Source organism: Lepidochelys kempii, chromosome 21 (genome assembly GCF_965140285.1).
Source record: "Lepidochelys kempii isolate rLepKem1 chromosome 21, rLepKem1.hap1, whole genome shotgun sequence".
NCBI classification, from domain to species: domain Eukaryota; kingdom Metazoa; phylum Chordata; order Testudines; family Cheloniidae; genus Lepidochelys; species Lepidochelys kempii.
The window spans coordinates 3,718,498-3,733,743 of record NC_136400.1 but is presented as its reverse complement, the minus strand read 5'-3'; the positions used below and the strand labels follow the sequence as shown (position 1 = coordinate 3,733,743).

At 45.7% G+C, this 15,246-nt stretch overlaps 1 protein-coding gene across 2 annotated transcripts in view; it reads right to left on the bottom strand.

Moving 5' to 3' along the window:
• Positions 1–12,458, bottom strand: part of LAMB3 (laminin subunit beta 3) — a 49,132-nt gene extending 36,674 nt beyond the window's left edge. Inside the window, exons 1-3 of one of the 2 annotated variants that reach the window (XM_073319941.2) lie at positions 12,376–12,458; positions 11,391–11,455; positions 10,400–10,554 (exon numbers count right to left, since the gene is read on the bottom strand). In XM_073319941.2, coding sequence (XP_073176042.2) covers positions 10,400–10,554; positions 11,391–11,439 — 204 coding nt within the window. In that variant the 5' untranslated portion in view covers positions 11,440–11,455; positions 12,376–12,458. Of the gene's footprint in view, positions 1–10,399; positions 10,555–11,390; positions 11,456–12,309 lie in introns of both variants that reach the window. The other variant, XM_073319943.2, reaches the window with a different exon arrangement.
• Between the last annotated feature and the right edge of the window lie 2,788 nt (positions 12,459–15,246).

The window sequence follows — 15,246 nt, the reverse complement described above, 5'->3', positions numbered from 1 at the left end:
CCCTTGTTGCCAAGAAGGCTAACGACATATTGGGCTGTGTTAGTAGGAGCACTGGCAGCAGATCGAGGGAAGTGATTATTCCCCTCTATTCAGCACTGGTGAGGCCACACCTGGAGTATTGTGTCCAGTTTTGGGCCCCTGACTACAGAAGGGATGTGGACAAATTGCAGAGAGTACAACAGAGGGCAATGAAAATGATTAGGGGGCTGGAGCACATGACTTATGAGGAGAGGCTGAGGGAACTGGGCTTATTTAATCTGCAGAAGAGAAGAGTGAGTGGGGATTTGATAGCAGCCTTCAGCTACCTGAAGGGGGTTCCAAAGAGGATGGAGAACACAGATGACAGAACAAGGAGCAATGGTCTCAAGTTGCAGTGGGGGAGGTCTAGGTTGGATATTAGGAAAAACTATTTTACTAGAAGGGTGGTGAAGCACCGGAATAGGTTACCTAGGGAGGTGGTGGAATCTCCATCCTTCGAGGTTTTTAAGGCCCAACTTGACAAACACCTGACTGGGATGATTTAGTTGGGGTTGGTCTTGCTTTGAGCAGGGAGTTGGACTAGATGACCTCCTGAGGTCTCTGCCAACCCTAATCTTCTATGATTCTATGAATCTATAAAGGATTTCAGCTTTGCCCTATCTCTAAATAGGCAAAGTGACATCAAAATCCAGGGCGAATCAGATCTGGGACCTGTTTTATCCAAACCCCAAAGTTTGGAACAACTGGATACCAGGCTGTGCTTTTGGTCAGTCCCTTGCAAAAAAGACCAACCTGCCCCATGATTCCATCTGAAGCCATAATTCTGCCCAGGCTTGTTACAAATTAGGCTTACATTTGCCGAGGTTTTGGCAAGCTTTCCAGCAAACCTGACAAACTCTGGGCTCTGTAATGACACCCGAAACCAAGCAACACTCACTCTCACTCCTTATGGAGTTTCCCTAGTAACCTGAACAAGAGAAAAGAGTTTTGTTATTCTATACGGAGCTACTGAGTTGAGCTAAGTCATTTGTCTTCTGAGGCTGGTACTGGCTAAAAATCATTGCTGTCTGGTAACCTGAGTCAAATCCATTAGGGAGCTTGTGATTGATTCTTTGTTGGCAAGGTGGGACTGGTAAGTTAACTTTTATTAGACCAACTTCTGTTGGCGAGAGAGACCAGCTTTCGAGCTTACACAGAGCTCTTCTTCTTTGTTGGCAACCAAAGCAGAGGCCAGGGATGGAATGGGCCATAGACACTAAACTCCTCTCTGATGCCTAGTCTTTCCCCATCAGTGTCACACCTGAGGCAGGCTTTCCGGGATAGTGCAGGAAACTTGCACTACTGCTTCTTGTGCTCCACGTAGTTTGTGGATAAGCTGATTCCACTGCTGGACAATAATTCAGACCAAGGTACCACTTAAATCAAGGAATCTGCTTTGCTCGTTCCCAGTGGAACCACCCTTGCCTCGGTGTTGTCTAAAGGTATTTCACTGTGCCTTTCCCCAAATAAATATGCCAATAAGACCGTGGCTCCCGCTGCTGTGACAAGAGTGTTAGGCTGCTCTGAGCCGATTTCATTTGGGATCTGATTCATTGTCATAGTGAGGGTTTGGCAGTTTAACCAGATGTCACTCAAGGACAAGAGCACAATCATTTCAGGAAATGGGTTATACATTCCTCCTGGGAGCTTAATCATCTCTATATATTTTAGCATGACTTCCTTCCTGCTTTCTCACAGTAAACACACAGCTCCACAGTGGAGGTTTATCATAACCATTTCTAATCAAGAAACATGTCTAATGGCAAACACCCATGCGGTATCTGGGGACAGCATGAAGCCTGTTCGCAGCAAGAACAGACATGTGATGCATACATTTCTAATCACCTCATGCCAGACCTGATACCCTTCTTCCTAGGGAATAACACTTTACCCCAGGAATGATTCCTTCCATTGGTTTCAAGGATGAAAGCGGGGTGGAGTAAATAAACGAAAATCAAGTAAGAACACCCATGAGGTTTCCCTTCAAACAGGTATCAAAACTAACCAAGGGAATCATTTCCATTTAAAAGGGAAGCACATTTAAAACAGGCAGAAGGAGATATCTGTTTGTGAAACCTTAACCTGTGAAACTGGAACTTAACTGGATGCTAACAAGGCAAAAGTGTGAATAAATCAGGATGAGATTAGCTCCTACAGTTACACTAACTATGATAAACAGAGGCTCACGTCTTTGGTTATAAAGAGTAGCTAGATATAATTGAAAATGCATGTGCAAAACACTAAAGTGGCAGGATATATTCACCCCACGATCTGGGTGTGTAACACTCACATACTTTCCAATAAGTTTCAATAATGAAGGGAGAGGCCACTGTCTATCCACCTTAGGTATTTACATGGGCCCATCACTAGTATCTGAGCAATTCCCCTGTGAGGTAGGCCAGGGTTGGGAAGTAAGACAGAGAGGCTAAGTGATGTGCCTAAGGTCTCACAGAAATCTGTGGTATAGCAGGGACCTGAACTCAGGTCCTAGGCTCGTGCTCTAACCACCAGGACCATGTTACCTCTCCAACAAGGCCCCTAGTAAGATGCTCATTTCTCATCTCTTATTGCAATAAATTTTCATTTCTACCATAATCAGTAAATGCCCCTGATTCTCCTGCCTCACTGCCCTGGGGCAACTGTTGGCAATCCTTGACTAAACAATGCTAAAGGCCTGCTAATGAACTTCTGGCCCCTTTCCTGCTCTCTGTTGGAGGTCAGCAGGTAGACATTGCATGACTGGAATCAAAGGTAAAATACTCTGCAAACTACCAGGGGCACCTGCTGGACAGGTATCTCATAGGTATAAGAAGTGCCTGGGCCTAGTTAGGCAACACTCAGTTCATCAGCCTTTCTGAAAAGCAAACATGTGGGCCCCTGTTTTGCTTGCTTAGAGTCAGTTCAGTCCCCTCAGCAAGACATGATTTAAAATCTGCTAGCACAACAATCTGGAGGAACCATACGGTGCTGTTTATCCGCACACGCCAAAGTATCTTGTTAGGGTGTTAAGCTGATGTATGGTACTCTGCTGTAATTAGTTCATAAAGCAGGGTGCTGTGCTGTCTAGAAGCATATGTAATGGTTAGCTTTTCTGCAGCTCAGCACAGCTAAGGTGAGCATAAACAGAGAACAGAGAAAACCAATAGGAATGCGTTTTCCCATTGCGTGACCCATACAGGTTGAGATGTATCCTTTGTAGGACGGAACCAAACACAGTGTGAATCAGTGGAAGAATAAGAAAAGGTTAGCCACTGCAATTCCCATAGCAATGTTTTCTGGCAAACCAATCCCACAATGCTAGGTTTTTACCCTCAGAAGGACAGAAATAAGAATGCAGTGATGGCTATAGACACCTTCTATGTCCAAGGCATTACAAAGCAATGCCTTAGAAATGACCTTTCCCCAGAGAAGAGCTGAGTTTAATCCTGCTTTGGGTCACAAATGAAAAGGAGCTTGGTGACTCCTGGGACTGGGAAAGGGATGCTGAGTCTTTCCCCATGAGGTTGCTCGTTCTAATTTGTCCAAGGGTTATAGTACCATCAGATGGCTGTTTGGTGGCCTCTGGGAAGTGAGCTGTTGGGGTGAGACAGAGGAGTGTACTTTCTACACCCCATTCAGTCCTTGGCTAATTGGGGTTCCTGTGATACAGAAACTGTACTGAGATCTACACTCAGTTCAGATATGCAAGCCTGCATACTTGAGCAGCCATCAGATGGTAACAACAAGATGACCAGCATGGGGATCAGTGGGACATTCCCTTTTACTGATATTCTTCTGTCTATTTGGCAGGAGGCAAAATGTTCCAGTGCCTAGATACTAACATGATAGGTGCTATGAATAAACCAAAGACTGGTGGACGAGGTGCAGCAGCATCTCACCAGATTGCCAATGTAGAGCTCTCATTTGTCATTCAAGGATTCTCCCCTGTATTACAGTCCCCTCGCCCTGCATTTTGGGGATTAGGTGTATCTCATCACAGATATCACTTCACACCTCCTCACCTGCCGTGCCCACATTACACAGTCCTGTTATCACTCCGTATCTCAGGATGATAAAGATGCCTTCTCACTCTTCGTGGCCGTTACGTACTGACTGTCCAGTGAGATAATGAAAGAACTATCCTTGACCTTATGCAAACAAGGTTTTAATATTCAAGGTCTTTCATACGATAAACCTCTTGAGAAAGTTAGGGTGGCAGGGTCACCTGTAATCCTCACAGATTAGCTGCCTCGCTGTGAAAAGCTGAGACCCCGCACAGCGCCTCACGAACGTGGAAGCGTAATTTGTTTCAATCAGACTTTGGGTGCATTTCAAAAGGCTTTTGCAATGATGGGCAAGGCACTTGGGGTGCTGCAGTAACCAGCTAACACAGAGCGAGCAGCAAACTCAGAGCTATGGCTAAACCCAGGCTATGCTTTGGGGCCTAGCGTACTCTGTTGCCATTCAGGAAAGTCCCAACGATTTCAAGCGGAGCACCGGGAGCCCAGTGCCCCACCAGCTCTGCCTCTGCTTTCATATCAAAGGATGCAGCAAGGTGCCTGCCGCACTGCCCCAGGCTCCCAAGAATGGGTGATCTCATGATTAAGGGGGAGATTTTCAAAGACAAAAAAGAAACTAGCTAGGCACCTAACTCCCATTCAAAATCACTGGGAATTAGGTACCTACCTGCTATTTGTGTACAACTCTGAAAGGTCTGAGTTCAACATCTGCCTCTGCCATTGACTCACCGTGTGACCACAGGCCTGAGACACGTCACGATCTCTCTGTGTCTCAGGTACTACTTCCTTTGTGTGACGCTTTGCCCGTCCTGTTTAGTTAGACGGCAAGCTCTTAGGGGCAAGGACTGTCTCTCACTATGGGGCCCTGATTTGACTGAGGCCTCTTGCTGCCACCAACTACAAATAACAAATATAAATAAAGGCTATTTGGAGGGGGGGGAATTGAGATTTTGGACTTAATATGGTATGTAGGTTCTGTGACCAGAAAGGGAGAGAACTGAAGACACAGGGAACGTAGGGCAAATATATCATCAACACATGCTGTTGAGCCAAGCTAGCCATTTTTGCTCAGCCAATTTTCATAGGAATACATGACTCTGGGAAAGGATCTAAAGCCTTGTAACAGGGTATGTGGACTCAGGAGCTAACTGAGCCCCCCGTCACTCAAATCCCCCCCAGATTACATGAACTGACTACCAACTGAACAACAGGCAAACATACGTACAGAACCCACCAGCCCTCCTCCCCTCCCCACCCACACATGTAGTAAGAATGCAGTAAAATACAGTGGTGGGGAAGGAGACCTGGCTTTGTTGTGATGAGTTGCCAAGGCTGGAAAGGCCCCTCAGGGGACCACCCCGTGACAACGCAGAGTCAATCTGTGGAACCTCTTGCCAGAAGATGTTGTGAAGGCCAAAACTATAACGGGGTTCAAAAAAGAACGAGATAAGTTCATGGAGGATAGGTCCATCAGTGGCTATTAGCCAGGATGGACAGCGATGGTGTCCCTAGCCTCTGTTTGCCAGAAGCTGGGAATGGGCAACAGGGGATGGATCACTTGGTGATCACTGTGCTATTCATTCCCTCCAGGGCACCTGGCACTGGCCACTATCAGAAGACAGGATACTGGGCTAGATGGACTTGGGTCTGAGCCAGTGTCGATGTTCTTATGTTCTTAAGCCTGTTGAGGTCAATGGGACTATTCATGTGCTTAGCCACATGGCTGGATGAGAGCCCTTGTCAACAGGGGTGAAATCTGGGCCCTATTGAAAATCGATGGCAAAACTACCATGGATTTCAAGAGGGCCACAATTTCCACCAGGTGTTTGAATCAGAACTGGCTCTGTGCACACAGGCCAAGGAGTGAATGCACCATGGAGACTGCCCTCCCTGCATCACTCACAGAAGTGGTGTCCCAGGTGAGGAGCAGGCATCTAAGTGAGGCTGGGAGAGGGGGAGGGTGTTAGAGAGAGACCTCTTATCTCCGCTAGGATTTTACTTTGTTTTAGCAAACATACAGTAAGAACACACCTTTTTTCCTAGTGAAGACAAGGCAACTGGTAGTTTGGACACGTTGGCAGTTCAAGGCAAACCCTCAGCTCCCCCTTAGTCTTTACCACGATTTGCTGGCACAAGTTAAAATACGATCTGCTGTCTTCACCAGGAGTTTACCTCATGTTAGTTACCACATGTTAGCTAACACGAGTCGAGGACACACCCTTTCCCCCCTGTGAAATACTGTGCTGGATATTTAAATAAATAAACGATATAGGGACCTAATCCAAATCCCAAGCAAGTCAATAGGATTCTTCCCATGGACATCAATGGCTACTGCATCACACCCTGGTCTCCTTTCACCAACACCAACCTTCCCTTAACAATGATTTGTTTGAATTCATTCTCTCTCGCTTTTACTTCCTCTGTCGACTAAACTCTCCCAAATTGTAAGTATTTTTCCAGTGAACTCTGTGTTTTGTCAGATTTCCCTCCTGTCTCACTTTTCTAAAAGCTATTGACCCTTCTTTGCTATATATGGCATCATCCCTACTGGATTTTGCTCTATGCCTGAGTTTCAGGCCCTGCCTAACAGCCAGTGGGTATGAAGTATAAAGGTTAGAGGGAATCACACTCAGAGCACTGGAAGCAGACCGTGGACCAGGGGGTTGGGGTAACGCCAGCATCAAGAGATCAACTGGGATTGCAAAAGAGCGCACTTTGGGACAATTCAAACTGGCACCAAAATCAGACAGTACACACTGGCCAGAAGGCAGGCTCAGGAGAGACAGAATGAGAGTAACCCCTCATTACATGACCACTGCTGAGGTTGCAAAATGGACTCTAAATCTGCAGCTATTTGGCACGGAACAAGTCACGTAGCACAGTCTAAAGAGCGTGCAAGGGAATAAAATGGGAATAAATAAAACAAGCTTTTGTACTTCGGGGGGAATTCACTGCATAGATTCATCTTATCTCAGGATACTCTGACTGTAGAGGCATTTCAAGAGGGGAAAGATTAGGGAATAAAGAGTGAATGGAGAGTGGTCCTTCTAGCAAAAGCTGAATAATTCATAACACTCATTGGTCACTACAGTTAAGAAAAAGGAGCAGGAGTGTATTTTAGGTGACAATGAGCCTATCCATTCAGTAAGGGAAAGGATCAAGCATGTGCAGATGACAGGAAAACAGAATCACAGACACAAAACAGATGGACTCTCCTCTAAACTGTACCTCCACCTCAGTTGTCCCAAACCAAGGACTTGATTCTACATGGTGCTGGGTGCGTCCTGGCCATCTCTACATTTCCACAAGAGCTAAGGCCACTCAGGGCTTCATGGAATAGGGTCCTAGGGCTGGCTCAGTTTGAACTGCAGTTCCAGACAGCAGAGAACTGTACTGTTCAGATTATTGTTATTGTACCATGGGTCTGATTCTGCTCTCTTTTAAACCAGGTGGGATGAGGGAACATAGGGATTGAAATAATAGATTCATAAATGGCCACAAGGGTCATCTAGTCGGAAAAGAATCTCACCCAATAATCTTTGCATCAAGCCCATATCTTCTGTTTGAACTACAGCATATCTTTCAGAAAGACTTAAAAACTGCAGGCAATGGAAAATGTACCACATCCCTAGATAAGTCAATGTTGTTATACTGGTTTAAGTGAGAGATTAAGCCCATTATATCTACCATATGCAGATCACCAACTTGGGCCCAATTAGCTTAGCTTTCGGAGGATCCTTATTCCCTAGTAGAAAAGACAGGCTTCTCTTGAGCTAAAAGAACACACTGTGTATTCAGGGGGAGGTTTCAAAGGCACAAGGGCAGTTAGATGCCACTGACAGCCAATGAGAGTTGGCCCCTTAACTCCCATTTCTGCTTTTGAACATTTCCCCCTCATTTATTAAAACCAGGGGATTAAATCTCATGACAAAGTTTGCAATCTTTGCAAAGCCTTGAATTCCCAAGGCCTCACCCATCTCTTCTGTTTACTTTAAGTCAGTGGTCTCGGTTACATGAGGAGAGGCACCATGAGCCCATGCTGTCTCTTCCACAGTAACATCATTGTCCGAGATAGAGTTCAGGCAGAAATGCCCACAGCTAACTGTTGCCCCATTCCTCCCCAAAGAAAACGTCCCTTTTACAAGAGCATCTTGTTGGGACCGTCTGCCCAGCTATCTGGCCCTAAGAGCCTCCACTGAGGATGAGCCTCAGACACCAACCTGAATCTGTCAAATGGTAGTTGGGTTTGGTCAGATGAGCATCCATAGCTTAGATGCTCATTCTGGACTTCCCGGGTCGGTCAGATCATAAGATTTTAGATACTTCCTGTTCCCTCTGGGCCCCCAAATGCCACGAGAAGAGCACAAGGGTAGGAGGCTTGTATGGGGCTTCACCCTAATATTGTGGAATCAGACTGCAGTCAACAATGACACAGCTGAGAACATGACATTTATAGTTAATAACCTGGACTGGTGTGAGGTACACAATGCATCCACTGTGTATTAATGGGAATTGGGAAAAATAAACCCTGTAAGACAAAACCAGAAAAAAATGCACTATTTGTATTGTCCGAGAGTCAAGGTGACAGACAGTAGGGTTTTTTAAGTAAAGAAGTCTGCTTCATTCACAGCAGCAAAGCAATTCGGTGTAAAGGTATCGGGACACACACAAAAACCCATCAGTCCCGCAAAAAGATCTGTTTAAAGCTTTAGATACTGCACCAGGTACAAGTGTTCAGGTCAGAGATTAGGCTAGATTATAGACAAGAGGAGTTCAGATCCAGGCTCTATTACGTCCAAACTATGGAAAGTAGTTGGATAATTTCAAACACCCACAGAAGTGTGTAGATCTTTGCACACACAAACATGGTTGCTAACCAGTAACACCCATGCATTTCCTGTCATTTTCCAGAAATTAATGCCAGTATAAATCTGACTCAGTGGAGCTGTAAAAGTAGTGTGCAAAATACTGGCCAATAAAGGTCCATCATTACCTCTTAAGCATCCCTCCTTTATGAGCCACACCTTCTTTCACAGACCTCAATTTCCACGCCTCAGCTAAACCCGCTCCTATCTGCGCTTCCATAGATGGCAGTTATTGAGATTAGAAATCACTACAAGGATCTAGGAAATGGCTGTGCTAAGGAAATTAACCCCACAAAGAAACCAGCAACTCACTTGGTTTGGGAGATTGTTAAAAAACCCAAACTTAGTCTAGGTTAGTGAAGTTCTTTGGTCCATCATGGCTGAGCTGAATTCAGCTGAGCCGAGGGAGATATCTTTGAGTTGACCTAGGATAGAGAGCTGACAATCTTTGAGTAAGTCTGAGCTGATTCAGTGCCATGTAAAACCCCAAGGAAACTCAGTGGTTTGAAACTCAGTGGGTTTTCTGTAGGACAATTGCTGCTTAGGACAATTTCTACTTTGAATTTCACTTTGAGCTTTTGGGTTCTAACAAATCCAGAAGTTCAAATATACCTTATATGAATCAAACCCGCTGTACCGGGCCTTGCCTACACATACAAGTTGTACTGCTGTAACTATACTGCACAGCCAACTCGGCCCAACGCCCCTATTTTGGACACAGTTATACCCATATAAAAGTGCTTATCCTGGTCTAGTTCCCATACAGGAAGGGAAGTAGGATATACACGTATAAGACACCCTTTCACCGGGATAGCTGCATCCATCCTAGGGGGTGTACAGAACATATCAGTAAAAACATCACACTCCAAACTGAAATGGTTATACCAGTACAAAGACTGTGTGTAGACCAGACTTAAATGGTTGAAAGGGCTGACTCAGCTCTGGCTTTTAGTGGGGAAATGTCACATTCTGTGCTGTTAGCTAGAGTTAGCAGCTAGAGTTGTTTTGGGGGTTTATTATCCCAGCATTTGTCCAGATGGCTGGGGAACTGGCCTCACTGTACCGTTTTTAAAGTGCCCATGAAATAAAATACTGTTTAGTTCAGGATGCCTCTTAGCGCTAGCTGGACTGTGCTTCACCCTGTTATGAAAGGCCCTCTTTCCCGGCACCTGTCGCTGCTCAGAACTTTCCAAGGGCAATCACCTCAAGGCAGGATTAGAACAGTGGCCTTGGACTTGGGAGACCTGTGCTCAGCTCTCAGCTCTGTCAGACTCCCTGTGTGACTTTCGGCATCCCATAGTCTCTCCGTGCCTCTGATCCCCAGCTTCTAAAACAGGGATATTAGCACTGCCCTGCCTGGAAGGATAAATACATTAAAGAATATGAGATGCTCGGGCAGCATTTAAGTAGCACCTAAGCTAGACAGAATGCAGCAATGCTCAGAGGGGGGAAAACAGGAGTATAGTTAGCTTCCCTAGGGAATATCTGTGAATGCAGAGATATCTGAATTGAACGTACTTCCTCATACGATGTGCAGTAGGTCTCAGGCTTCACAAGGCCACATGTCGACGAGGCTTTCAAGTGATGGATTCTTCCTACCAGCAGGTCTCCCGCAGGTGGGTAGCAGGCACCATAGGAACAGGAGCCCTGTGCATCCAGGAGTCGTGGCAAAGCTAAAACAACACAAGAACAAGCCTTTAATAATGTTATATGCTATCCCACAAAATCACCATTGCTGGTGGCAGTAACTGGCCTGGCTAAGTGGCATCCTCCGAGGTAAGGGAGAGGAATGAATGGATGAACTACATGAGTCCAAGCTGAGTGTAAAGGTAAGATGAAAACACTCAGCCCAAGTGGTGAAAACTCTGAGTTGTACATAAGGAAAATGGGTTTTAAATAATTGGTCCTTAGTAACAATCCCTCCTTAGAGCTCTCCTTTGCCAAGATGTCTCCAAAAAACTTGACATCGGTTCGGCTGCTGGTGTGCCGAGACCCCTGCCTGTCATGCTGACCAATGGAGTCTCATCGTTTCCTTGTGCTCTAGCTATTATCGCTAACTCTTTGGGACAGGTCTGTCTTTTTGTTCTGTGTTTGTACAGCACCTTGCACCGTGAGATTCTTGGTCCATGACCAGAGCTCCTAGGTGCTAAGGCAATGCAAGTAATAACAGAAAATACATAGTTCATAACCTAACAGCATCTCATGACTCTCAGAGGCAAGTACACTAAAGTTTTAGCCGCTCGTGAAAGACTAAAATCATTTCTCACAGAAGACCCCATGGATCACCCTCTGTACTAATTACCTTTGCAGGAAATGCAGGTAGCATTTACAACCCACTTGACTGTACAACAGTTTTTATAGGAGCTAAGGGTAACGTGGCTCATGCCCCATCCAAATTTCCTGGCCACTTTCACTAAAGCACAGCAAAACCACTAATACACAAGGGCAGATATTAACTGAGGTCTCCTCAAGGCCCCTTTAGAGGCACAGATAGGATGGTAAAGCTTACCCAGGAGAATGAAACATGTCCATACAATGGGCCGGGGGGGAGATTCCATACTTCTGAGGACTCACCTGAGACAGAATTTGCAGCATGAATGAAACGGTACAGAAAACGACACACTAAAGCACAAATCACCATCTTTTTATCTCCCTCCCTTCCCGTTTTATGATAAGATAACTTCCTTCACTTCAACAGAGTTCAACAAGCGCAAGTGAGAGAGGAGAATCAGCTCTCTGGATTGTCTAGAGTGTATATTTAACATTTAAAACAAATGGACAAGCCCCCACTTTTGTTTTTAACCTTTTAGTATCAATACCTGTTCATGAACAACAGGTGAAAAGCTCTTCAATGAAGTAACTGGCTGTATGTTTGCATCTTTATTTTATTCTCTAAAGTGACCAATAGGTATAGAACAGAACAATTTACTCTGCTAGGATTCTGCTTTCATGTCTAACAGCCTGCTTTTTCAGAGGTGCCAAGAACCCGCTGTCTGATGGACTTTAATGCGAGTTGTTTGTGCACAGCACCTCTGAAAATCAGGTCCCAAATACACAGCAAGTAGACACATTTTAACCAATGAATATACTCGAGCAAGGACACTTCTTCACCTGCCTACAATGTAGTTATGTTTGAAGTCCCACCCTTTGTCCCTTCCTTTTCAGGCTTTATTCCAGCTCAGAACTTACCCTCGTTGCTGGAGGTTCAAAGTCTTCTACAGGTTTTGCAACGTTTAAAAAGTGCAGCAAAGTACATGCACTATACAAACACTTTCCATTTGTGTAACTTAATCACATAAATGTTCTCGGTGCCTGCAGGAAATGCCTGCCAGCCCTCCGATCTCGACAAGAAATCCCCTCCCTGTGCTGCCATTTTCCCTGTGTAACACACAGCACTGGTAGGGCTCACTGTGCAGTGCTGTACATACCTGGTTCAGGGACTAGACTTTTCTTTCCTCTTCCCCCGTTATTGAGCAGCTGATATGAATTCTCACCTGAATCCTCATGGGCTGTCTCCTTTCACTCTCTGCTTTTAAATGCAGCCTCACCTGAGGAAGGAAGTTCCTGTGGGATGGGTGCAGCAATGATAAAGGGAGGTGATTCAGGAATCTTCAGACGTACACACCCATTTACTGTGTAACTCATTACACACTCCCTAGACAGCATGCACAGCCTGAGACAGAAGTCCTTCTGTACTGTAATGCATGTGAAAAGCCCTACACTTAGCCAGCAAGTGGACTCAGATCTATGAATATACACTTCAGCTTTAGGAACATCTGAGGACAGTGACACAGTTTCACAACTAATGTTCATGTAGATAACTATAATCCAGAATGATTCTGAGCAGCTTGGATGTTTACCTGGAGGGCACATATCCTGACAAGAGTTTGGGGGTTATCATCGTCAGCCCCATTTTACAGATGAGGATTTGAGGCACAGAGTAATTAAGGGCCATGTTTTCAAAGTAGCTCAGTTCCCATTTAGCCACCTAAATAAGTGGCCAGATTTCCAAAGGAGCTCAGCATCTAACACACCAGGATTAGAACCCAGATCTCCCAAAGCCCAGTCTAGTCCCTCAACCACATCCTTCCCTGTTTTGGATCCAATTCTGGTCTCATTTACACCAGATTTAGATGAGCAGAGTCACTCCTGATTTACACTGATACCAGTATCACAGCCTTTGATTTTCAAATTGCTGTTGAAGGGTGTGGGATAGCACCGAAGGCCTCATTTAGTTCTGAGCTGCTCTGATAACACTGCCCAGTGTTGCACAAATACTAATTCAATCAGAGTTGGATTGAGACTCACCAACTCATTGCACACAAGAAGCCACCCTGCTGCTTGGAGAGTAGCCGCTTTCAGGCACTGCCTCTGCATGCTGCATTTGAACAGATGCAGAGAGGCAGAAAGCTGTGTGTTGGTTTGCCAATCCCCCAGAGCCATGTCATTCTCTCTTCTCAAAAAGAAAAGGAGTACTTGTGGCACCTTAGAGACTAACCAATTTATTTGAGCATGAGCTTTCGTGAGCTACAGCTCACTTCATCAGATGATGAAGTGAGCTGTAGCTCACGAAAGCTCATGCTCAAATAAATTGGTTAGTCTCTAAGGTGCCACAAGTACTCCTTTTCTTTTTGCGAATACAGACTAACACGGCTGTTCCTCTGAATTCTCTCTTCTGACACCCTCCTTTTAGGGTGAGAGCCAAGCCCCATGAATATTGATGGAACTCAGATGAGGCCCTTAACCTCACTGAAACAACCACCCCAATAAACACCTGGTCTCCAGCTGCTAAAGCTGTTGCACCAGAACACTAGCTGTTAAAAAATTATTTTGACTCTTAGATCCAGATCCTCAGCTGGTGTATGCTGGCGTCGCTCCATTGGCTTCGCTGCGGCTATACCAGTTTGCTCTGGCTGAGGAGTTTGCCCTCAGTGTAGAGGGAACAATGAAGGAGAATCTGTCCCCTAAGGCTACAACATCTGAAACCTTAGCTCAGAGATTTAGGTGTGCCAAGTATGCTGTGTGGGCAGGCAGCAGCCCTGGGCGTGCCTGCATTGGACGGGCTGTTCAGAGGCCGATTAACAATGGTGTAATGCCACATTTTCCACTCTGGAATCTTCACCCAGCAAAGCCTCACCCCGCAGCCAGCAGTTCACAGCATGTCAAAACCAAGTGACTAAACATTCCTCCCAGGTGTAAACTCAGCATCTGAACACTGGCAGCTTTGTGGAACACTGCATGTGGAGCGGCCTCGCCTAGCCGTGGGACCAACCCCCAAACTCCAGATCCAAACCCTCCCAAGCAAATCCATCCATGGTAATAACAACACTTTGCACTCATATAACACCCTTCAGCAGGCCCCAGATGATAACAGGGGCCTGACAACGCAAAGTACCAACTGTGTCCCCGTGTCTCCTGGTGATAAATGCCCCCACAACTAAGCTGAGACAGGACTTCAGAGCATCGGTACCTAAATAAAAGCAGTACCGTGTGCGTCAGGGCCAACACTGACTAATGGACCGAAAGGAGGCTTAGAAATCAGAGACTGGTCCAAACTGTAGAGCTGAACACTGCAAACCTTGAGGAAGACTGCATCCGATCTGACTCCAAATCTGTCACTGCCCCGGACAACCACTGCATATGATAGAACCAGTCTGGCTGCCCGTGCCTGTGACAAAATGCAATGCCCCTCATTCTGAATGCCTAGCCCATATATCAAAAGGTGGTCTTGTGGTCAAGGCACTGTACTTGAGACAGGTGGGTTCAACTCCTACCTGTGCCACACACTGCCCGCGTGACCTGTGGCAAGTCACTGAATCTTCTTTTGCCTCAGTTTTCCATCCATGGAATGGGGATAATAGTCTATCACAGGGAAGTTCTGAAAATAAATTCATTAACATTTGAGATGCCAGGGAACCACATATGTCTGAGCACCACTGATGTGAAGTACTTTGGGCCTGTTCTGATCTGTTTTGGTGGGAGCTGGATCCGGGCCTTAATCTCCCAAGTAAATTGTGACAGAAGTTATTATTATTATTTGTGTTATCATAGCACCCGAATCCCATTGTGCTAAGCACTGTACAAACACAGAACAAAAAGACAGTCCCTGCCCCAAGGAGCTTGCAATCTAAGTCTTGTACTCATTTTCCTAGGGGTTTCCTCTAACGGCCCCTTCCAAAGCCAGATTGGTTACCTCGGTGGCAACTCACTAGACAGCTTGGACAGCACTGCTCAAAAAGCGTCCAAGTGTCCTGTGTGCTCTCCCCATTACATCCGGGGATCCTGAGCATTAGATGCCACATACCAGGGTGATTCACAATCTGATAAGAGGATGCGAAATCCCAGCCTACCATAAAAGGCAGTGT